Below are 24,533 nucleotides of genomic sequence, written 5' to 3'. Positions count from 1 at the left end.
GTGAAATCTAGTTGATCCATATCTGCAAAGCTGGGTTTGTGTTTTAATGTGTTGATCTATAGCTGCTATCGGCATCAGGGTCTAATTATATATATATATATATATATATATATATATAGGAGGCAGGGGATAATAATATATATGGGCAGCAGGGTTTAATATTAATACATATCAGCAGCAGGGTCTAATATTTTTATATACGGTTTATATTATCAGCATTGAAATCATATTTCAAGAGATAAATACTTTTTATGTAGTTAAAAATGCATGTCTAATGTGACGGGCCATCACATAAATCAATAATAAAGGGAGGGGTTTGCTGGGGGCATTAATACAAATCGTGCTGGCTGGAGGCGATCATACAAGGGCCTGGGGGCACCACATTAATCTATACTAAAAAGGTGCTGGCTGAGGCATCAATACACTAGGGACAAAAACACTAAGGGAGGTATCAATGACAATGCAGTGTGGAAAATCCATCCTGGTGTAGATGTCTGTGTCGTAGATTGTGTCCTGCTGTTTGTGTGTTTTTGGTTATCAATATAGCAGAACCTGTCCTGGTGTGTGTAATGGTGTGGCAGAGCCTGTCCTGGTGTGTGTGTGTGTATGGGTGTTGGTGTGACAGAGCCTGTCCTGGTGTGTGTGTGTGTGTGTGTGTGTGTGTATGGGTGTTGGTGTGACAGAGCCCGTCCTGGTGTGTGTGTTTGGGTGTTGGTGTGGCAGAGCCTGTCCTGGTGTGTGTGTGTGTGTTCGGATGTTGGCGTGGCAGAGCCTGTCCTGTTTGGTTATCTGTTTTCTGGCACTTAATTTAAAGTAGGAACTATTTCATTTTTACTTATCCAGATAAAACGCCCTCCTGAATTTGTAGTGACTTCAGGGGACAAAACATTCAAGGCCCTGAAATCATTTAGTGGAAAAGATAAGGTAATGTGTTATTTACTCTATATTATTTATTTCAAGGATTAGTCGCACTAAATTGTGGCTTCAGGCTTCCCATGTTGAATGACCAAGTATTATGTATGTACATATATGTTTTTTTTCATAAAAATGGGCTGCTCAGTCTTAAATGCCCAGGCCTATTTTTTGTTATCACTGTCATTAATAACATGTTCAAGAGGTCCCTAAGACCATCTAGCCATACTACACTGATAACAGTGCATTAAAATATATTATATATATATAAGCACTTACATCCCATTGCCCTAACACAACATTTAAAAAGTAAAACCCTCAAACCTGTTAAGCCATAAGTATAAAAAATACTACCCTATAGGGTACTATATGTAAGGGATGATATGGCCCACCAGAAAGAAAAACTAAGGATGTGGGGTATCTCCGTAAAGCAGCTAAACAATTTTGGCCAGGTTTCTCTGCCGTAACACATAGCTGGCGCAAAGAAATCTAAGCAACGCAGAAGTGTTGGTGAAAAAAAAAAGCGCATTAAATCATTTCTGCAGCCACTTTGACAGTGATTGGTGGCCAAATAGCTGCACGAAGAGTGCCCAAATACCCCTGATGCGATAGCCTGGGTTGTCTGCTTTACAGAAATATATACTTTTGTGGTGTTTTTGGTTTATTTGTTAAAAATTTGCATTGCAATCCTTTCATACCTAATGTAAAAATTCTATGTTTGATGTATACCTTATAGTATGTTCCCTATAAGTGCTGGGAAAGTATGGAAATTCTAAATAAATTCGGTATTTCTGAAATCAGGACACCTGAATTGATAAAGAGATGGAAAATCCCCTTGAAGTTTACCTAATTTTGTGAGGATTCAGAGGGAAAATATATAAAAAAAATAGGGTTGGTTTTCTAATGTTCACTAGTTTTTTACTAAATTTCTCATCCTAACTTTTCGGCTAATTATCCAACTATGGTATCAAAAGAAAGCTCTCTCTCTCTCCTTGAAATAATATATAGTTTACACGGGTACACTTTTTCCAGGATAGGCGAATAATTGCTGAACCGACATACCGCAAAAATTCACCAGGCTTTGAGGTACCAAAAACCCTTGGGACTGAAAGGGGTTAACTTATAATGAGAAACTAAGCTGCATCTTTTATTTCATTTCCTTCATTAATTGGGGCAGGGAGGTCAAAGGCTGTATAAGAGTCAGTAAAACGTTGTCTGCATAAAGTGATATTTTTAAGTCGTTTGTAGTGGTTGGAAACTCCTTTGTTATAGTTATTTCTTATATTGATTGGTAAAGGTTAAACAGATACAATATGGAGAAGTGGAATATTCTTTATCAACTGGATGTAGGGTCCTCCAAAGATCAAACACCTTTTCTACAGAGAGATCTAAATGTTCTAGCTTGCTTAACCCCTTAATGACAAAGCCCGTACGTGTACGTGTTTTGTTATTAGGAAGCTTTTTAATCTAGGTCAGGGTCCGATACAGATTGAAGTCACCAGCTATTAATAGGGCCCTTAATAAGACATATGGGTTTTTTGTTTGGTAAATATACATTTACTATGTATATATGCCATGAACCTTACCGGGTCAGGAAAGAGCCTCAGCTCAGGGTTAAATTAATTTAGATTGCTGGTCTTTGTTCATAACATTGTATCTTTTGTTGCAAACAATTCATAAAGCAAAGCATAAGATAACGAACATGGAAGTTCATAGCATGAAGTCTATGAGAAAATCCAATTGGAGCTGTTGTAGTAACAACAGCTTATGAATGCAGGTAGGCAGATATACACTGGTGGTTACAGTTCTCTTACCCCAGAGTTAATAGCTAAAGTCCAAGAGATATTGGAGCTATAATGAGTATTGGAGTCTGTAGCAGGTATAACTATGACGAGCAGAATCAATGAAGCAGAGATGATGTTTCAATAAGACTTCTTATAAAGATACACAGGCTTCTGTAGTTGAGGAACTTGAGTCTGGTCATCATAATGCCAATGCAACTAGGTTCTTTAGCGAGGTAAATGCAGGTTAAATCACAGGATATAAGGCGCCAGACTACACAGCCTGTAAGGCCATCTCAGTCTTAATGTAAAGGCACCTAACAAACAGGGGAGTCTCCAGATATAGGCCTGGTAATCAGGTAAACCCAGGTGAAAGTCAGACCAGACAATTGACAGGTAGAGTGAAATTAGGTAAATTATAACAAACGAAGGGTTAAACTTGACAGATCCTGCAGTCAGGATAGAATCTTGACAATATATTAATCTTTCTAATTTGCAGACTACTATGATATATCTTGATACAAAATTTCTAGCTGAACTGAGAAATAATAGCCACACCTATTATTTCTGAAAGCATGAATTTTATGCAGAAATACATTGATTAGAAAGCTAGGCTCCACTGACTTGCAGTACCTGTATTCAACATGCAAGTAGAGCCTCAGGAGTAGAGTTCTCAGGAGGGTCTGTAGATTGTTAATCATTTCCTAAACTCTTTTAAAACGGGCACCCGCTGATACCCCGGGGAGCCCCTGATGCTGACCTCACTGTTGCTGAATAACTTGACATCAAGGCATTATAGCAACACCGTTTGGGCGCAGAAAGCGAACGTAGATCACTTACTGCACCCATTTAAAGCCATGACGGTGCTGCTAAGTCAATTGTTGCTAACTGGATGTTAGTGCATGACGTGCCTGGACCGTCAATTATCCTCAAGGGGTTAAAAAACAGTACACTATAGGATAATATGTAAGAGATGGATGTGGCCCTCTAAACACTATGTATGTGGGGTATTCCTGTAATAAGGGGATGCTGCCAAACATAAATTGGGTTATGTTCAGCTGCCTACAAGAAATCCTAAGCAAAATAGCAAATATATATTTTATATACTACATGAATAAATTTAACATGCTCAGAATTATTGTTTGTGTTTCTATGGGTACGTCAAACATGGCAAAGGGGATTCTTACACCCACCATTGGTAAAATGGCAACAGTAGACGGTATTTAAAACCATCAGCGCTGGAAGGGTTAAAATTGCGTTTATTACAATAAGTGCATAAACTGCAAACCCAGTGCTTTACACTCAGCACCATGAAGTAACCCTAACAGAAGTGAGCGCATATTTCACGCATACACACTGGACTCTCGGCATTCGTATTGCTTTGAAACCATGTCAACGCATGCACGCTACTACCATTATACGCAATGGGAGGGGGTTACATGTCGCGCCTTGGGGTGGAAATTACGAAACGGAAAAGGAAGCGGTTGTCGGGCTCGCGCATTCTTTGCAGGATCCAGAGTCACACGTGTCTCCGTCCAGCGGTTGGCGAGTTCTAGTTCTCATCGCCGGTCCGCTTCAGGCCCGGCCATGTTGGTGCTTTTTGAGACCGCGGCGGGATACGCCATTTTTAAGGTAAGTGTATGTTAGTTTAGATGTGTGGAGAACCTCGAGCGTTAGGTATATGTGGAGAAGTCGTTAAGATGCCACATGGTCCCGCCATGTTTCCGTTTACACGCTTATACACGTTAAGAGAAATGTTACTTCGGTCAAGCTGCTTGTGCTTTAAAAATGTACCGTGTATAGTTTGGAAAGGGGAAGGCTCTTTGGGGTTTATATGCTGATTTGGCCCATTTGTGTAAATCCTGGATTCAGGAACTGCGGCCTCGGGCTCACGTGGCTTTACAACTCGTCCTTCTCAGTCTGATAAAAGTATGCGTAAGTTGGGCACAGGGCGAGACCGCCGTCTGCCTTTACAGCATGCTGCCGATGAAGGCTCCGATCGCTGTTAACGCAATTTGCCGTTCTTAATTTTGGAATTTTTATTTATTTTTATTTTTTTTTTAAATACAAATTATTGAAGGCTTAAATCCCTTTGCCGGGTCCACGCGCCATGCTCTCCGTTTGAGTCGGTACATTAGTTCTAATAGCTTCGCTGTTCGTTTTTAACGGATGAGGCTGTCCAGCCAGGAGAGTCATGTATTTGTGCGAGCACATGCAATGGGGGCCTGCTTACATGGAGTGTTTCTCCCTTTACTGGTGGGTTCTTCTGAGACATAACACAGAAGATACTTTGGTTTTTTTTTTTAAACAAAATGTAATTGTGTATGCAATTATCCATTATGATTTTTCAGTCATTTTTACAGCACTATGAAAAACTTAGATACAAATGGTATTTCTGTGTTACATTTAATGTAACTGAATATAAATCCTTATAAAAATCTTTTTTCTTTCAGGTTCTGGATGAGAGTAAATTAGAAGAAGTAGACAATATATGGAAAGAATTTGAAACTCCAGAAAAAGCAAATAAAGTGTAAGTTTTATTTAAGAATAATATTTTACTTTCACTACTGACCTGTATAACAGCACTATGGGTTCAGCAATGTAGGCCACATTCTTTTCCCTACCCAAATCTTTAAAAGAAAACGTCCTAAAGAAGCACCGTCCCTCTTGAAGAGGGACTCTGGAGGTATGGGTGCGACTCCTTGATTTGTACAACTCAAATGTAAGCAAATGCTTTAGGATTTTTTGTTGCCGATGATGGATCTGAAGTTGAATTGAATATCCATGACTGAATTCAACATTTCGTCACTACCACTGAGGCAATTAAAGTAAATATTCCAGATATATATATTTCTTTACCTCTCAAATTAACTTTAGTTTCCCTAAAATTAGTCATTTTTGAACAAACTTAATTTTAGTATTATTAGATCAGTTGCTCTCAAGTGTTCTGTTTGAAGTACTTTCCACTTCTCCAAGGTTACCTCTATGATCAAAGCAGTTGTGCAAGGTAACTTGTTCCAGGGGAAAGCCCACTTCTGGCAATGTAGATTCTGTGTAGTATGAAGTAATTAGCAGGCAAACAGAACTTTTCTTAGTGATTATGACTGTATTTTACCTCTTGCATTTTTGAAAAATATCTTTTATCTTCTTAGAGTGAAATTAAAACACTTTGAAAAGTTCCATGATACTACGGAAGCATTAGCAGGTAAATAAGAAAACATGCTTACTGTGGAAAAACCCTTATGTTCCGCAGTATTTTTATTTTTGCGTTTCCGTGTCATTTGACTTCAAATTATACAGTTTGCAGACTTTTTTTCTGACTGTTACCATGTGACATTGCAGACCTATGAGTATCATTTATTGTCGCCAATGATGGATATTTGTTAAGATGAAATAAAAATGATTTTAACTTCAAAGTTTCGTCACTACCACTGAGGCGGCATCTCTATTGCAATATTACACAATTATGGTTATTATAATGTACTATCTAACTTACTGAATCAGTTTCTAGAATGTGTAAGCAGTACTAGCTGCATTCATACGTTTTTAAACATTCTGCTTTTTACTGGCTCCCAAAACTATTGTGTGTGTGTGTATATAGATATATATATATATATATATATATATATCTATCTCTACATCTCGTTTTGTGTAATTAAGGGCATTAGTGAATCATGTTGATGCATTGAAGTTTTATAACTAGTGAAGCCAATGGCTTTATTAATCAATTTTTTTACTCTAAACTGATATGTTCCAATAAGTAGATTGTTTACATCTCAAATGCATCTTTCACCTACAGCATCAACTGCCCTTGTTGAGGGAAAACTGAGCAAAAACTTAAAGAAGGTCCTCAAAAAACTTGTAGCCAAAGATGCCCAGCAGCAACTGGCGATTGCTGATGCCAAACTTGGTGGTGTTATCAAGGTATAACAAAATATAACCTGCTACTTAAATGGGAAAAAAGGGATTTCTATACCAGCATATGGTTCTGGTTTCTCCATAGAGGGAATGTGCTGTTTATTGGGGGGGAGTATTGCGCACAGAGATATATTTATTTGTAAACATAGGTTTCAACATTTTCAGATCACTTATGTCATTGAGGTTTGTGATTAGGGTAACTTCAGTTTCCTTATGTTTCTTACAGGAAAAGCTCAATCTCAGCTGTATTCACAGTGCCATGGTCACAGAGTTGATGAGAGGCATACGTAATCAGGTAGACGGACTGATCACTGGTCTGTCTTCACGCGAAATGGCTGCCATGTCTCTAGGTTTGGCACACAGGTGTGTGATGTCTTGTGGCTTGATTTGTATTTTTTTGTTTTTGGTGTATACATCTCTGCTAGTAGTCCAGTTTGGGATGAAAATTAGTTACCAAAACAGTTTTTATTTAAAACAAGATTAAATCTTGTTTTATTTGGTTCAGGCTCTTATGTTTAAGCCTTGACACTTTTTTTTTTCTTTCAGTCTCTCTCGCTACAAGTTGAAGTTTAGCCCTGATAAGGTGGATACAATGATTGTTCAAGCCATATGTAAGTAAAAGTTTCTAAAAGAATTAATAATTTTAGAATGTTGTTTTTGATGCCAGTAAACAAAAATTTTGGGGGAGAGGTTTTTTTTCTCGCTTCACTATTTATTATGAAGGGCCAGCACTAACAACTTTCTCCAGCATGAGTATTACATAAATCAGTGTCTAAGAAATGTTTTAATGAACATGAATTGATTATGGATTATGGAAGAGAAGGCCAAGCTTATATTGCAGGAAAAGCTCCTTAGTGTTGGGCCTTCATAATGTATAGTGAATTGGCTGAAACACAACTCTCCTCTTAGCTCTCCCTTTATCACAATAGGGTGGTTGCTTCAGATAGTCTTATTGTGTTCTAGAAGGTACAACCTTTACTTCCAGATATGCTGCCCACAGTAAAATAGGATTGATCAAAGCTATGAAAATGATTTGCCTGTTCTTTCCTGACAAGTATCTAGGCACACAGTCTTATCTATTTCTTGTCATACTGATCTTTAAGGCAAGACAGGAAATGTTTTAGATATCCTTTAGTGTATTTCAAAGCGTATGCAATACTCTGTATTGACTCTCGATCTTCTGTCCTAAGCACTTTTGGACGATCTGGATAAGGAACTGAACAATTATATCATGCGCTGCAGAGAGTGGTACGGGTGGCATTTTCCTGAACTAGGAAAAATTGTCACTGATAACTTGGCCTACTGCAAGTGTGTACGAGCTGTGGGTAAGTTCTTGTATCCGTTATATCGGCTAATAAAACCTCATTGTTGCAATGGCTACAGCATCCTGTTCTTACTGAGAAGCACTGTCAAGGAAGGTTACATATTCTTCCCTGGTCTATCTAATGCCCCTAACAGTTGCTTACCATTTTGGTGAGGCACTCAATGTGGTTTTTGTTTATATGACGCTTTAATTCTGGTCAGTGGTGATGATTTTAATGGAATAGACTGATACTTCTGTGAAGGCAGTTTGTCACTACCTCATCTGATTCCAGATCTGCTAATGCAATGCGTAATAAACCTTATGGCATTTGACAAGTACAGCTCACTGTCTACTGTACTATAATATAAAGGCTCTCATTTTTCATTTATTTTTTTTGTCTTGTCATGTTGAGAATTGAGGTCAGCTTGATCAGCATGGAAACCAAAGAGGAAGGACTTGGTAGTTGTATGCTATGTACCTTATAGCATACTTATTTAGATGATTTTTTGTTTTAACACCCATGCTTCATATTTCCTATCAGCATTTTTTTTGTGTGTATACAGTCACTGATTCATGTGTACAGACTTTTATACAATCAGATCAATGATGATGATTATGTATAATTGCCTGATAGATCATGAGGGCAATTTCAGTCACTACCTCATCTGAGATCATCTTACTATATTCTCTGATTATTCTTACTAAAAACTAACTATTACTGGATAACACACCAGATAATCTGAATGCATCCATAGCAGTAAACATTCCTGCCATATTCAAATTGGTTAATCTGAATTCTTGTTATGAAACAGAATCCCTAGGTGTATAAAAGACAGTGGGTGGACGTTTAAACGTGTACAACTGTTGGAACATTTTACCATTTGTCTATACCTTAACTCTTCAACATATGTCTTACCATTAGGTGACAGAGTCAATTTTGCCAACTTTGACCTGTCTGAGATGCTTCCAGAAGAGGTGGAGGCAGAGGTTAAGGCTGCTGCAGAGATTTCTATGGGTACTGAAGTGTCTGAGGAAGACATAAGTAACATCTTACACTTGTGTGACCAGGTAAGAGATAAACCCAAAGTATTTTTTATAACATTTCTGTTGAAAATGCTTTTGTGAGCATTCTCTTACATACTACAATGTCTGTGTTTTGGATTTTGACTGTCTGCTCTTGGTATTGTACGCTTCCAGGTGATTGAAATCTCAGAGTACAGAACCCAGCTGTATGATTATCTAAAAAACAGAATGATGGCCATCGCACCCAATCTTACTGTGCTGGTGGGAGAACTTGTTGGTGCCAGATTAATTTCTCATGCTGGTGAGTCTCTTCGTATTTCCCATCAGAATTGTTTTTTTTTTGTGTAAACAGTCACTGATTCATGTGTACAAACTTTTATACAATCAGATCGATGATGATGATTATGTATAATTGCCTGATAGACCATGAGGGCAATTTCAGTCACTACCTCATCTGAGATCATCTTACTATATTCTCTGATTATTCTTACTCATAAAATAAACTAACTATTGCTGGATAACACACCCTGTACAGGGATATTGTACGAAGAAGCTGTGTGTTCACCACTAATTTCTGGAGTTGCTGTGTATGTAGCGCTTTAACCATTTCTTAACCAGGTCTGCATGCTTAAACAAGGAAAAGTGTGCACAGTATAATTATTGACCTCAAAAGCCCTCAGTGCTAGAGAATGTTCTAACCATCTTTTTTTCTCCCTCCAAGGCTCCCTGCTGAATTTGGCTAAACACCCCGCTTCCACTGTGCAGATTTTAGGAGCAGAAAAAGCACTGTTTAGAGCTCTGAAGACCAAGCGAGACACTCCTAAATATGGTCTGATTTATCATGCTTCTCTGGTTGGACAGACTACTCCCAAAAATAAGGGCAAGGTGTGTATTATGTGAATTGTGTAGAATCCTATGTAACCTTAGGAATTTCATTTTAAACTTTTATTAGCATATCCATGTGATGTAAATCTTACCAAGTGTTACTTGGTCTTCCTTGATGGGATCACCACTGTAAGGGAACAAATGTGGGGAGGTCAAGAAATAGCAGTTGTCTGGAAGCCAGGAAGTGGTTAGTGCCAGAACTTTCTAGGTTCTGTTCTTCAAACACTATAACCATTCTCCTAGGTCTGCCTATGACTTGCTTATGTCCTTCATTGTAACCACTTCTTCCTACTCACTTATACAGGATTTTTCATCTTGCTGTATTTAGTCCCTTTAAAATAAACTTAGAGGCCCATTAATCCCCAGCTTTTTAGGATAGGTTGCATGTTTCTCCAAATACCAACCGCCCGAATTCTGAACAGTCCTTTATGTAAATTGCCATCACTATAGTCATACTCGCCCAAGCAGTCCCTTTCCTTCTGTCATGCCCTCTCACGCATCCAATGTAAGCTTGCACGTGTTAATGTAATTGGTAAGTTTTAATGTTAACATTAAATTTCCCTGTCCCTGTTGTAAGCGATACCGAATCTGCTAGCGATCTAAATAAGATAGTGATAGAATAGAGAGAAGAAAATGTTTATATCATAACATTACTAGATAATTCTCTATTGTAGGATGACCCGTGATCCCATTTGTGATTTTTGTGTGTATATGATGTAATTCTAGTGTTGTGGCACTTTTGCGTGCATTTTTTAATTTCATTATTGCTTCCCTCAGATCTCTCGAATGCTTGCTGCCAAGGCAGCCCTTGCCATCAGATATGATGCCCTTGGGGAAGACACCAATGCACAGCTTGGCGTGGAGACAAGAGCCAAGCTAGAGATACGGCTCCGGAACCTTGAAGAGAAAGGAGTAAGTATGCCCATCAGCTTTAAGGGCACTGCACATGGTCTGTGATGATTATGTATTTTAATTGCCTGACAAATCCATGAGGGCAATTTTAGTCACTACCTCTTCTGAGACCGGAATTATTCATGTTGTCTAATTGAGTATCTATCTTCCAAAAGTGATACTAAATAGCCCTAAGTCTTACATTTTTTATTTCCCTAGCTGAAAAGAATCAGTGGAACTGGGAAGGCACTAGCCAGAGCAGACAAATATCAACATAAGAGGTAAGCTCTTACCTTCATTTCATGTTTGTAGTTTTCTTCCTTTTACACAATGCCATTCTGCATTTAAATGTTTTGGCCCAGGAGCCTCACTAGAAACCACAGGGCCATGGTGCAAAAGTTGCCCCAGGGCCCCCCAACTTTACCAAGCAACATGTCCCACGGAACTTCTTTTTCCCAAACAACTTATCAGTGCTCCCAAATGGCTTGTCTGTGCCATTGTTGCCTTTTGAACACCCCCCAAACATACACTATGGCACACATATGTAAACACACTTACACAATTTTTACACATGCTTAATACACACTCATACTAACTCACACATGTACACACTTATTCACCATGCTGGTTAAAAAATTTGAGAGCCAGGCCCTGTCGCAGTTGTGAGCGTTGCCACCCATGTAGTTGCGCCACTACTATGGCCTTAAAATAGGGTATTGTTTGAAACCCTGACAACTTTAATTTTTTACAGCGAGGTCCGGACCTACGATCCATCTGGTGACACAACTCTCCCATCGGTCCCAAAGAAGCGCAAGTTTGAGGAGGTTGAGCAAGAGGAGGAACAGCCATCTGAGGTTAAAGTGAAAAAAGCTAAAAAAGTAAAAATCACAGAAATGGAAGAAGCAGGAGGTAATTTTTTTTCAAAAAAAGTATTTGATGAAAGCCAATTTAGTACTTGTAATTCAAATACTAGTTCTTGAATGAATAAGAGGGAAAACTCTCCTGTTGCAACCTCAGACTTTCTTTGTTCAATTTTCCTTTATTATTGTAGTAATTTTCATTGGTAACAATGTAAAATAATTTTGACATCACTGCATGGTACCCAGTTCCCACACTACAATGTTTTCAAATACATAATCTTATATTTTGACTACTTTTTTCCATGAAGAACCTGTAGAAGAGGAGACGCCCAAGAGGAAGAAAAAGAAGAAGATTAAAGTTGAGGAAGGTGAAGCTGGAGTGGAAGAGGAGGTGCTAAAAGAAGAAGAGCCGTCAACTAGCACAGCTGCAGAGGTTAGAACTGCAAAAGAGGAGTTAATTGCTAAATCTTCTCCTTCAACCAGGAGACCATTTGTCATTTTAAGGCAGTGATATTTTGTCCTTGCCCACAATTAAAGGAACCAACTACAGCCTCAATTTCCCAATTGACAATGCTTGAGTATAACTACTCTGTGCATGGATGTTTGCACCAATGTTAAGCAGCTAATCAAGTAGCAAGGAAGCACTTCCATTGAAAAAAATGACATTGCCCTCTGCAGATGCAGGTGGGGGTCTTGCTGGAAATGTCTGACAGGTTGGCTAGTATACTAACGTGCACTGGTGATCAGGATTTAAGGCAGTTGGAGGGCAGGGAAACAACAAATGCATGGAGTGTATTCATTCAATATCACTTCATTGTTGGTACTTAGTTTTCATATGCATTAATGTGTCTAGCATACAAGCAGAGTCCTTTTTACGTTACATTTGATATATTTGGTATCAATTTGAGGTGAGGGCTCCTGCATTCCATCTCACGCTTTGCCTAGGCTCATGTGAAATGGATATAGTCACCCGTAATACTACTCAGGACATTATTTCTTTGACGTTAAAATACATGTGAATAAAATGTAATTTTTACATACAAATGGTCCTCTAAATTATCTGGTCATTTTCCCTTGTTCAACAGACGCCAAAGAAGAAAAAGAAGAAGAAGAAAGTTAAGCAGGAAGAAGAGGAGGATTAGGGGACACAGATGGACTTGTTTATTAGTGGACAGAGGATTAAGACTTTGATTCAAAAACATTTGGGGAAGTGGCAACTCCAAAATGTATGAAGAGCAATTTGACCTTCCACAGTATAGGTTAACAATTTTGCTGAGGGTTTAGTACATGTTTTACTATTTAGGTAAACTGCGAACTTCTTCATACAATTTTTTTTTTGTGTCTTTAAAGAATGGACAACTTTTTTTCTTTTCTTTTCAAGCCTTTCTTTTTTAAATTTTTTAAATCATGGTTTGATATTTTTTTTTTTTGTGTATAAGAAATTCTTGTTCTCCCTAAATATACTGTTGTAACAGTTCTTTGCAAGATTTATTCCTTCTGCATAAATATATAAAATGGCTTGAAAGAACAGTAAAGCCCCATGATCTAATCATATAAACAGTGGGGGGGACCCCTGCAAATCCATGGAACTTAAACCCTTCGTGACAATTGACGTGCCTGGCACATCATGGCACATGCTGACTACCTTGATTTTGAATAGTCATATGTACGATGTTGAGGCATTCAGCAACACCGAGACCGGCATCATGGGCCATGTCTGGGCCCTCGCCGTGGGTGTCAACATCCTCCATACACTGGATGGCGGCAGACGCCCGTTTTAAAAGTTTAGGAGGCGGTCAACGATCACCTCCTAAACTTCAATGGTGTTGCTTAAATGCCTTGATCACGAGGCATTACGCAACACCGAACACGCTGTGACCGCTCCAGAGAGCGGTCACAACCGCCATTGCGAGTGATTTTTGCCAATCGCAAGATGGCGGCCGCCTGTCAACTGAAATAGTCACTGTGTGCACGCCCAGTATAATTCTTTTTTTCACCAATATTTCTTTATCAATGAACACTAACAGATGATGTGATAGAAAGGTAATTTAAAAAAAGAATCAGCTTGTCCACAAACTACAGGTTTGGCTGGTACTAGCGTAAATGGGCACCTGTATTAAACTACTCAGGAAGAGGTTTTAAATTTTAAACAACTGAAAGAAAGTCACACTGCGCCCAAGCCCAGTAACATGTCTGTTTTTGTCATGAATATTTATCAGTGAACAATAATAGATGATATGAATAAAAAAAATAACCTGTCCACACGTTACATGTTTGGCTGGTAGCATAAATGGGTAACTGTCTTTATCAAATAAACTACTCGGGAACAGGGTAAAAATGTCTGCTGCATCCCCTGTAATACACGACAGTAGTCACTACAGCTTCTCCAATCCAACCCACAACAGTAAATTGTCTGCACTAGGATAAACTATTCGTTAACTTGCAGTATGGTAGGAGCAAGGAGCATTAATCTCAGCCTCTGCTAACCTAACTCCCATTGCCACTGTCTCCCACTTCAACTCTCATCAGCCTGTGACTTCTACTTACAACTTAAAATGGCGTCAGCACATGCTTGTCCCTTTCCCTTGTAAATGCTGATTGACCAGAGTGAAAAAGGAAGGAATAACTCCCACAGGTAGTTGCACCCATCAATCACAGCCATAACCATCCAGTTTTCTTGGCTACTTCTACCCATTAGTATGTACCCTCCTACACACAGTCCCTCCTACTTTACCTCATCAATGATTGCTAAAATTGCTTGAATTAAATCCAAAACCGCTTGCTTACAGGTGGCGACAAATGGACGAATCCAAAATACAAATTTGTGGCACTCTTGCAATTAATTTTCGCCAGAGATCGCTCAAAATAAGGTTTGTACGAAAATGAATGCGCAAGTTTACCCTCCGCTCAAACACCAAAAAAGGCCCGCAAAAAACATAAGTACCACTCTAACTTTACAGATTAGGAGACTGTCATAGTCAGTTTGGTCTTCCCTTCTTCTGACCCTAATGTGAGTCCACGTGACACATCCTTATGCCACACGTGCAGCGCAGGGGAGAAGCACAATACAATCCCATAGCAAATTAATCGTGCAGGTCTGGCAAGTGATCTGAAAGGGTTGCAATCAGGGCCAGTCTAAGGTGTTTATGTGTCCTGTGCAGGCCACCTCCATGGTGCCCCCTTCCCCGTCATTACCCCCAGAGTCCCTTTGTCTTCTCTTTCACTGTACCACACCTCAGATCAACTGAATAACACATACAAACCCTGTATTTGCTGGTATTGATAAATAACATATAACACATAGTATTACGTATACAAAGCACCTAAATAACACACAAACCCAGCCTTGAAGGTATAGATTAATTGAAAAAGCACATGCAGACCCAGCATTGAAGGTATAGATCAAAAGAAAATGCATTGAAACCCTAAATCGCAAACATAGATCACAGGTCACAAACCCCAAAGGCCAGACCTAGCACCCAGAGTGGATGCATAGTACTTGACATCTTTATCTCCAAACTGCATGCCTGTGCCACCTTTGTCCCCAAACAGCATCTCTGTGCCACCCTGACCCAACAGCCTCCATGTGCCAACTTTGCCCTCAACCAGCCTCATTGTGGTATATTTGCCCCAAACAGCCTCCTTTAGCCATCTTTCCCCCCAGAACAGCCTCCTTTAGCCATCTTTGCCCCTAAACATCCTCCTTTAGCCATCCTTGCCTCCAAACAGCCTGCCAGTCCCATATTGCACCCAAATAGGCTGCCCGTCCCATCTTTGTCCCCAAACAGCCCACCTGTGCCTTCTTTGCCCCACCAAACTGCTTGACACATAAGGTTTGACTCCCTAGACACTCCCCTATTAGGTAAATGAAGACACCTACACATCTGTACTGAAGCAATTGCGGTTGTTTGTTAGTATCAGTGCACCCCAGGTGGTCCTGTTTCTTCAATACTGTTGAACCGGTATCCTGCTATTTAGGATTTCATTCCTCCTCACAAGGACTGCATCTAAGAAGGAAGTAAGAATTTTTACTTTTTCCTTTATTCAGACTGTATCTACCGTATTTGCCCGATTATAGGCTGCACTCCCCCCCCCACACTATAAATCTTTAAAGTGAGGGTGCGGCCTAAAATCAGGGTTTAGAGCAAGGATACGCAATTCTTATGATCTATTCACCAAGAGGTCTCTACAAAAGACACGCGGTAATCAGTTGAGACTTGAGGAAAGGAGATTTCACCATCAGCATAGGAAAGGGTTCTTCACAGTAAGAACAATAAGAATATGTAACTCTCTGCCTAAGGATGTTGTTGTATTATCTAACTGTGGATATTTTTAAGGAAGATCTGGATGCTTTTCTGGTTAAGCATAACATAAAGGGCTACAACTGCTAAAAGGACAGTTGTATTAGAAATTGATCCAGGGAGTGATTGCCAATATGGAATCAGGAAGGATTTTTTCCCCTGTTGTGGCATAATTGGTAATTGCCAAGGAGGGCAGACTGGCATATCGATAAGTAAGGTGCATTATGAATTAAGGGGGGACCTTAAAATGGCTATTGGTTTTCTGTTTATATATAACATCTGCTGACTAACTGTTTTACTATTCCACTCGTGTATTTTTTCTTTAAAATTAAATTTTTCTTTAAAATAATACCAAACTTTTAGGGGTGCGGCCTATAATCGTGCGGCCTATGATAGATCCAACAGTATTGACTCGATACACTATTTACGATATTACTTAAGGTCCTACTTATTGCCTGCACTTTGGGATTGCTGATCTTCCACTGCAGCCGTATGTTTGCTGCCCCACACGCCATCTGTTGACCGAATAGTATTATTGCAGAACTTCATTGTGAACTACATATTACCTACATCTTCTTGTGCCTGTGCAGTAACTACAGAACCTTGTATGAGCTTTTATTTTGTCACCTGAAGCATCTTGTTGACATATTTACCACATAATTTTAAAATGTATCGTTCCACAAGACTTTTCTTTACAGGTCTACTAACATTTATGACACAGCCTGCCTGTGCCATCTTTGCCCCTATTCACACATTCTTGCTATCATACACATTCACTCATTCACAAATACTTATTCACACATATTATTTCACAAATAGTCATTCATTCCCTCATTCAAACATATTCATTCACAAATACTCATTCATTCACTTACTAACACATATTCCTTAACACATACTCATTCATGCACCTTCCCCTACCCCCTTAACTCAACGATGGATTTGTCTGTGGCTCCGGCACACTGCACGGCTTACCTCTACATTGCCCACACAATAAGCAACTTCTTTTTTTATCGCCCAGACATAATGTGACTCAGCTGGGTTCCTGCATCCACTGGGAAGTTCAAGAGATGCAACACAAAGATAAGCTGTGTGGAAGTGATTGTGGGGATCACTCAGGTCCCCTAGACTGGCGGGCCTGGAGGCAGTTGCGACCCTTGTATCTGTGGTTGCTGAGGGCCCTCAAAGTAATGACTGTGCCCTGGGTAGCTGCCCCTTTTCCCTGGCTTTAAAGACGGCCCTGTATCTGTCATCAATTTCTTTGATTCCATGTTTCACTATCTGGAAGTCTGATGGATTTATCTGGGTTTGGCAAATGCTAGGAGAGTGATACCTACTGGAAGACATAGCGCCTACTGTAAAATTTTTTGGAAGAGGAATAATTGTCTGGGTCTGTTTTTCAAGGATTGAGTTAAACTCCTAAATTCCAACGAAGGGTAATATTAATGCTATAGCATACAGAGACATTTAGACCACTGTATGCTTCCAATTTTGTGGCCGTTTCCTGTACCAGCATGACTGTGCCCCTGTTCATTAAGCAAGTTTGGTGTGGAGCTCATCAATACTAATATTTAGGAGTTTGTAACATACACTTACAATTACTACCCATAAGGCTTCTACATTATCACCAGTACCACCATTCACTATATCCCTTTCACTAAGCTTAACTCATGTTTCACATAAGACGCACCTTTTTTGAAAAATTTGTGGTCTAAAAACTGGGTGCGTCTTCTACAGTGGTTGTAGATTGCAGTTACTACGGTACTTCCCAGTACCTCCCTGCAGTCATACTGTCGATTGGCCCCGCCCCTTTATGACTCACTGCCGATTGGCCCCACCCCTTTCCTCATAGCATCCACACTGCTCTAACAGTAAGTATAAAATTAATATTTGGGCTGCTGAAAGTTAGGGGAGGTGGGGGTTAATTTAGGGGCAGTTATGGTTAATGGGGTGTTTAGGGTTAATTTAGGGGCAGTTATGGTTGATGGGGTCTTTAGGGTTAATTTAGGGGTGGTTATGGTTGATGGGATATTTAGGGTTAATTTAGGGGCAGTTATGGTTGATGGGGTCTTTAGGGTTAATTTAGTGGTGGTTATGGTTAATGGGGTGTTTAGGGTTAATTTAGGGGCAGTTATGGTTGACGAGGCCTTTAGCTTTAATTTAGGGGCAGTTATGGTTGATGGGGCCTTTATGGTTAATTTAGGGGCAGTTATGTTGATGGGGCCTTTAGGGTTAATTTAGGGGCAGTTATGGTTGATGGGGTCTTTAGGGTTAATTTAGGGGCAGTTATGGTTGATGGGGTAATGGATGGGAGTGATGAGGATCAGTATGAATTTTATGATAATACTTTTTTTTCCAAATTTCGGGGCCCAAAATTATACATGGGGAAATACAGTATATAGCCAATAAATTGCACTGTCCAGTCGTGAAAACTATCCAACCATGTTTCTGTAATACCAGTTAGATTCTACTGTTCATCATTGGCCAGTAACTCCAGCCCCCCCATTTTGTTTGACACGTTTCTTGTATTTGTTAGCAGACATATGAGGTTACTACTAGTCTTTGGTTATTTGCTTTGTAAATGTAATTTGACTACCTTTTTATCTGTGCTGACCCCACCACTTTCCCTACCATTTCTCAAAGTTAAACCCTGCCTTGAATCTACACGAGCCACCCCTTTAATTATTTAAATTATCCTTATTTATGTTTAATTAAGTAAGCATTTTGCTGCCATGTTTCCATATCCACCATATCCATTGGAGTAGACACTCTATCGCAGGTGGACACATTTCTTTGGAATTGGGATTTGGAACAGTAAGAGAGAGCTACTTGTGCAGTTAAAAAAGCATAAGGAAGAGTATGGCGGAATAATGCATCTTGCCCAGAGTTTCTCCATCGGTAACAACATAGGATATTGTTATTACCCAGGGATGCCATTGCTATGCAGAAGGTGTGGAGGCTACGGGCACACTCAGGCAACCTGCACAGCCAGCCTCTATGCTGGAACTGTGTAACGGATGTGACAAGTCGGTGTACTTGGGCAGATATGGATGCTGGGCGGCCCAGGAGGTTAGATCTAGGACCAGGTAAACCCTTCTCTACTGAGAAAAAATGTTAGTAAAACCAAACCCCAATTGATTCACAAAATGTTAATACAGGTAGATGCAGCTCCCTAAAGTATTCCTCCAATCAGAAACAAGTCATAAATTGGGGTGCAGTTACAAGAAAATAAAACATAAACACATAATCATAGTGTAATATTGTGAAAAAAATTATAGTGAATGGAATGTTTCTCTATGCACTACGCACTATGCACATATTGTAAAGATCACAGAAGCTCATGAAAACCAATCCTTTTATTCATCGGTTCTTAAAACAAATAAGAAAATACCAATGGCACAGTACCATAACTTATGCTTTGCAAACAATGAAGAGACACTTGCAGTGTATATTGCACACTGCCTCCACCGGGAGGAGCATTGCTGGGCAGCCTCACCCCCAGAGCCGGCCTTAGGTGTTCTGGCGCCCTGTGCGGACTACTCCTCTGGCGCCCCCCAATCCCAAAAAAAGAAAGGAATAAAAACTTGTAACAAAACCCCAATCACTATATACTACGCCAAACATTGATGTGGTGTAGGGATGCACCGAAACGAATTCTGGACTGAAACCGAAAGTGCAGCATTTACCTGGCCAAAACCGAATATGACCCCCCCACACCATAAAAAAATCTAACACTTTTATTTAAAGTAAGTAACACACCAAAATAGGACAAAACAATTAAATAACAATATTATATATATATATATATATATATATATATATGATTAACAGCAATCACATTCCTATCATGCCCAGGCATACCCAGATTCCAGGATGTACTCGCAGATTTGGCATGATAGGAGTATGATTTCCCTATCTACCCCTTCTCACTCCCTTCTGCCCTATCTACCCCCTTTCCCCCGTCTCACTCCCTTCTCCCTATCTACCCCCTCCTAACTATCTACCGTTTCCCTCTTTGAAGTTCACTTACCTTTTAGGAGTCCTGCGGTGGGGGTGCATGGCCTCTGCCTCCCAGCTCTGCCACTGTATGGAACAGTATAGAGTGATGGGAGTTATGATGTACTTTTAGAGCATAATTAGATCATGAAAAAGACATTGGAAATGGTACAGCATAACACCCATCACTCTCACACATATACCAATCCACACATATACCAATCCACACATATACCAATCCACACGCATACATACCAATCCACACGCATACATACCAATCCACACGCATACATACCAATCCACACATATACACTAATCCACACATACCGTGTTTCCCCGAAAGTAAGACAGTGTCTTACTTTCTTTTTATCCCTAAAAGCCCCACTATGTCTTACTTTCGGGGTATGTCTTATATTGGGAAAAAATTGAGAGTGATGGGAGTTATGATGTACTTTTAGAGCATAATTAGATCATGAAAAAGACATTGGAAATGGTACAGCATAACACCCATCACTCTCACACACTTACCAATCAACACACCTACCAATCCACACGTATACCAATCCACACACATATACACAAATCCACACACGTATACACAAATCCACACACATATACACTAATCCACACACATATACCAATCCACACACATATACACCAATCCACACACATATACACCAATCCACACACACATACACCAATCCACACACACATACACCAATCCACACACATATACACCAATCCACTCTCACTTAATGCTTTCCTACCTTTCCTTTCTTCTTTCAGCTTCTTTTCCTCCTCTTCGCTCCTCTTCTTCAGTTCTGTCTTCTTCCTGGTTCAGAGGGCACGGACAGCGGTGGGCGCGGCTTCAGTGTTGTGCGCCGGGATCTGACAAGAAACCCCGGCGCACAACAGCTGTTGCCGCGCAGATCACAAGGGAGCGGTATCGGAGGTCATTAACAGACCTCCGGCTCCCTTGAGTGATTTTAAGCCGGGTTGAACCCGGCTTAAAATCACTCAAGGGAGCCGGAGGTCTGTTAAAGACCTCCGATACCGCTCCCTTGCGAGCCTGCTCCTCCAGCGGCGGACATTACTGTCCGTCTCTGGAGGGGTGCCGGGTGCCGCAGGTTGGCACCCCCTGGAGTGTGGCGCCCTGTGCGGTCGCACACCCCAAAGGTCGGCCCTGCTCTAAGGGGCCGGCCTTAGGGGTCTGCGGCCGCACAGGGTTTAAATAAAAACATCGGGGTTTTTTTTCAACTTTATTTAACATCCTCCATGTTAAATAAAGTTAAAAAAACTTTATTTAACATGGAGGATGTTAAATAAAGTTAAAAAAAAAACCCCGATGTTTTAATTTAAATCCTGTGCGGCCGCAGACACGTAAGGCCGGCCTTGGTGGGGACTTCCCGGCCCCTTAGAGTGGCGGACCCGGCAAATCCCCCGTGTTTCCCCGAAAGTAAGACATATGTCTTACTTTCGGGGTACGGCTTATATTAGCCGACCCCTCTGAAACCCCCGATACGTCTTACTATCGGGGGTGTCTTACTATCGGGGAAACACGGTATATACCAATCCACATTTACCAATCCACACATATATACCAATCCACACACACATACCAATCCACACACATACCAATCCACACACATACCAATCCACACACATACCAATCCACACATATACCAATCCACACATACACTAATCCACACATATACCAATCCACACATACACTAATCCACACATATACCAATCCACACATATACCAATCCACACATATACCAATCCACACATACACTAATCCACACATACACTAATCCACACATATACCAATCCACACATATACACTAATCCACACATATACACTAATCCACACATATATACCAATCCACACATATATACCAATCCACACATATATACCAATCCACACACATACCAATCCACACATACTAATCCACACATATACCAATCCACTCTCACTGAATGCTTTCCTACCTTTCCTCTTTTCTCCTTACAGCTCCTTTTCCTTCTCTTCGCTCCTCTTCTTCAGTTCTTCTGTCTTCTTCCGGGTCAGAGGGCACGGACAGCGGTGGGGGCGGTTTCAGTGTTGTGCGCCGGGATCTGATAACAAACCCCGGCGCACAGCAGCTGTTGCCGCGCAGATCACAAGGGAGCGGTATCGGAGGTCTTTAACGGATCTCCGGCTCCCTTGAGTGATTTTAAGCCAGGTTCAAGGGAGATCCTTGAACCGGCTTAAAATCACTCAAGGGATCCGGAGGTCTGTTAAAGACCTCCGATACCGCTCCCTTGCGAGCCTGCTCCTCCAGCGGCGGACACTACTGTCCGTCTCTGGAGGGGTGCCGGGTGCCCCCCTGATGAGCGGCACCCAGTGCTGACCCCCCCCGCTAGGTACGCTACTGGCGGCGTCGGATCCCGCGGCGGCGCCCCCTGGAGTGTGGCGCCCTGTGCGGTCGCACACCCCAAAGGCCGGCCCTGCTCACCCCCACATTGGGACATAACAGAGGAAGATTGGGGCATCCTATACAAGGTGGGCCCTATTCAAGCAGCAACATCACTGTCAGACAATATGAACAGACGGGCATGCTGCCCAGGGTTTGCAAGACTCAGGGGCCACCCTTATTTTAGTCCAGTGCCATACTATTTCCCCTCCCAAACACACCAGACTATCAGTGGCCATAAAAGTGGCAGGCCGGCATGTATTTAAAATCCCCATGGTCCGGATACACCTGGATTGAGGAGCCGGTGCCCCACGTTCACCCGGGTCCTGGAGGATGAAACCCTGGCCGTCACTACCCGCTCTCAGGCTCAGAACAAGCCCCCCCTCAGCCGCACTCAGATGGGACCCAGGTAAGCCCGATACCGCTGTTATGGAATCAGAATATATGAGCAAGAACCGTTTATTGCTCAGATGAATATATGCTGGCTTCGACCAATATAAAGGGTCACACCTCACACAGGGATGCGGGAGACACAAGTAGCAGTGCTTTCAGTTTGACATATCAGTTTTAACAATTATACGGTTGACCTAGATAATGCTAACATAATCTTCTATGCACCTGGCTGCCAAACAAATATATGGCTTGCATATGGTTTGACCCCATACGTCAGAAACCGGGGACGGATATGGGGGTATGGGGAACATAAGGTCTGATAGGGACCAATATAAAGGGTCACACCTCACACAGGGATGCGGGAGACACAAGTAGCAGTGCTTTCAGTTTGACATATCAGTTTTAACAATTATACGGTTGACCTAGATAATGCTAACATAATCTTCTATGCACCTGGCTGCCAAACAAATATATGGTTTGCATATGGTTTGACCCCATACGTCAGAAACCGGGGACGGATATGGGGGTATGGGGAACATAAGGTCTGATAGGGACCAGGGTAGGTTGTACCTGGTTACCGAGGGTGTATGGAAAGGGGCAGCCCAACTTCCTTGTAGGTAACTCAGAACCGACCACAATATTCCCCTAGCTGGACATCTGGGGTTACGGTGGATATTGCACCGCCTTACCCAGAATTTCTTCTGGCTGGGTCTTTCTGGGGATGCACGAGACTACTGCCAGACTTGCGAGGTCTGTCAGAAGGTAGGAAAAAGGGGGATCGGTGGAAAGCTAAGCTTAGGCCCTTACCTGTAGTTGGGGAACCATTTAGCCAGGTTGCCTAGACATCATCAGGCCCCTAGCCAAACCCAGTCCCACTGGGATGAAATATATTCTGAACGTGATGGACTACGCAACCTGGTACCCCGATACCCAGAGGCTGAAATATCCAGGCACAAACAGAAGCGGAGGCTCTGATTCGGCTCTGTGAACGGTTTAATGGCACCCAGAAGCAACTGTTAACCCCTTAACGACAATCCCCGTACATGTACGGGGTTGCCGTGCATCGGGTTAACGACAATGCCCGTACATGTACGGGCTGCCGTTAAATAGCTGCATCGCCGCCGCACCGATCATGAAAGATCGCGGCGGCGCCCGGCTAAAACAGCTTAGGAAGCGATCTGAATCGCTTCCTAAGCATAAATGGTGTTACTGACATGCCTCGATATCGAGGCATGTCAGTAACACTACCCCCCTACCCCGATCACCTTGTGATTGCTCCGAAGAGCAACCACAAGTGCCATCCTGTGAATGACGTTGCCGTCATTCACAGGATGGCATTAACAATAGAAATGAGTTCATAGAGGGTCTATCCAGACCCTCTTGTGAACTCTCGAGCTCCTCCTGCAGGTTGAATGCAGGTACTGCATCCAACCATGCAAGGTCAATGGAGCCCAGCTCACTAATGAGTGATTAGTAAAAAAAAAAAAAAAAAAATTTAAAAAAATTTAAAAATTTTTTTTTAAAAAAATGTTTAAAAAAAATAAAAATAATATGGTAACATATAAAAATCCCCACTGTCACCAAAAAAAAAAAAAAAAATTAATAAGCAAGTCCTAAAATTCTTTATCTTTATAAAAATTCCAGCATGGAAAGAGTTAAAATATTGGCATTACAAATGCCCATAGGGTGTCTCGTATTAAAAAATGCATGAGTGGATGGGATAAATTGAATTGGCCGGGTTCAAAGGTGTCCCAAATATGGGACATGGGGGCAGTAGGATCAGATGTCTAAATGGCCAAAAAATACACACCTCA

The 24,533-nt window shown here is 41.1% G+C and overlaps 1 protein-coding gene and 4 non-coding genes across 5 annotated transcripts; all 5 read left to right on the top strand.

Moving 5' to 3' along the window:
* Positions 1 to 4,176: 4,176 nt before the first annotated feature.
* NOP58 (NOP58 ribonucleoprotein) lies at positions 4,177 to 13,108 on the top strand. Its single transcript, XM_053471143.1, has 15 exons — positions 4,177 to 4,325; positions 5,147 to 5,223; positions 5,846 to 5,898; positions 6,493 to 6,617; positions 6,838 to 6,974; positions 7,158 to 7,222; positions 7,802 to 7,936; positions 8,837 to 8,982; positions 9,112 to 9,238; positions 9,659 to 9,822; positions 10,600 to 10,734; positions 10,933 to 10,994; positions 11,465 to 11,622; positions 11,882 to 12,006; positions 12,659 to 13,108. The coding sequence occupies exons 1-15, from the start codon at positions 4,281 to 4,283 to the stop codon at positions 12,713 to 12,715; spliced, it is 1,611 nt and encodes a 536-aa protein (XP_053327118.1). The 5' UTR covers positions 4,177 to 4,280; the 3' UTR covers positions 12,716 to 13,108.
* On the top strand, positions 5,435 to 5,523 carry LOC128502503 (small nucleolar RNA SNORD70). The gene has a single exon (XR_008355134.1). It is a non-coding gene; the product is annotated as a small nucleolar RNA SNORD70 (small nucleolar RNA).
* LOC128502504 (small nucleolar RNA SNORD70) lies at positions 6,050 to 6,140 on the top strand. Its single transcript, XR_008355135.1, has one exon. It is a non-coding gene; the product is annotated as a small nucleolar RNA SNORD70 (small nucleolar RNA).
* Positions 9,324 to 9,403, top strand: LOC128502512 (small nucleolar RNA SNORD11B). Its single transcript, XR_008355142.1, has one exon. It is a non-coding gene; the product is annotated as a small nucleolar RNA SNORD11B (small nucleolar RNA).
* LOC128502511 (small nucleolar RNA SNORD11) lies at positions 10,770 to 10,847 on the top strand. The gene has a single exon (XR_008355141.1). It is a non-coding gene; the product is annotated as a small nucleolar RNA SNORD11 (small nucleolar RNA).
* Positions 13,109 to 24,533: the final 11,425 nt, after the last annotated feature.

The sequence above is a fragment of the Spea bombifrons genome, chromosome 7, assembly GCF_027358695.1.
Source record: "Spea bombifrons isolate aSpeBom1 chromosome 7, aSpeBom1.2.pri, whole genome shotgun sequence".
NCBI lineage: Eukaryota > Metazoa > Chordata > Amphibia > Anura > Pelobatidae > Spea > Spea bombifrons.
Note: the sequence above shows the minus strand (reverse complement) of the source record. Positions and strands in the feature narration are given on the sequence as shown.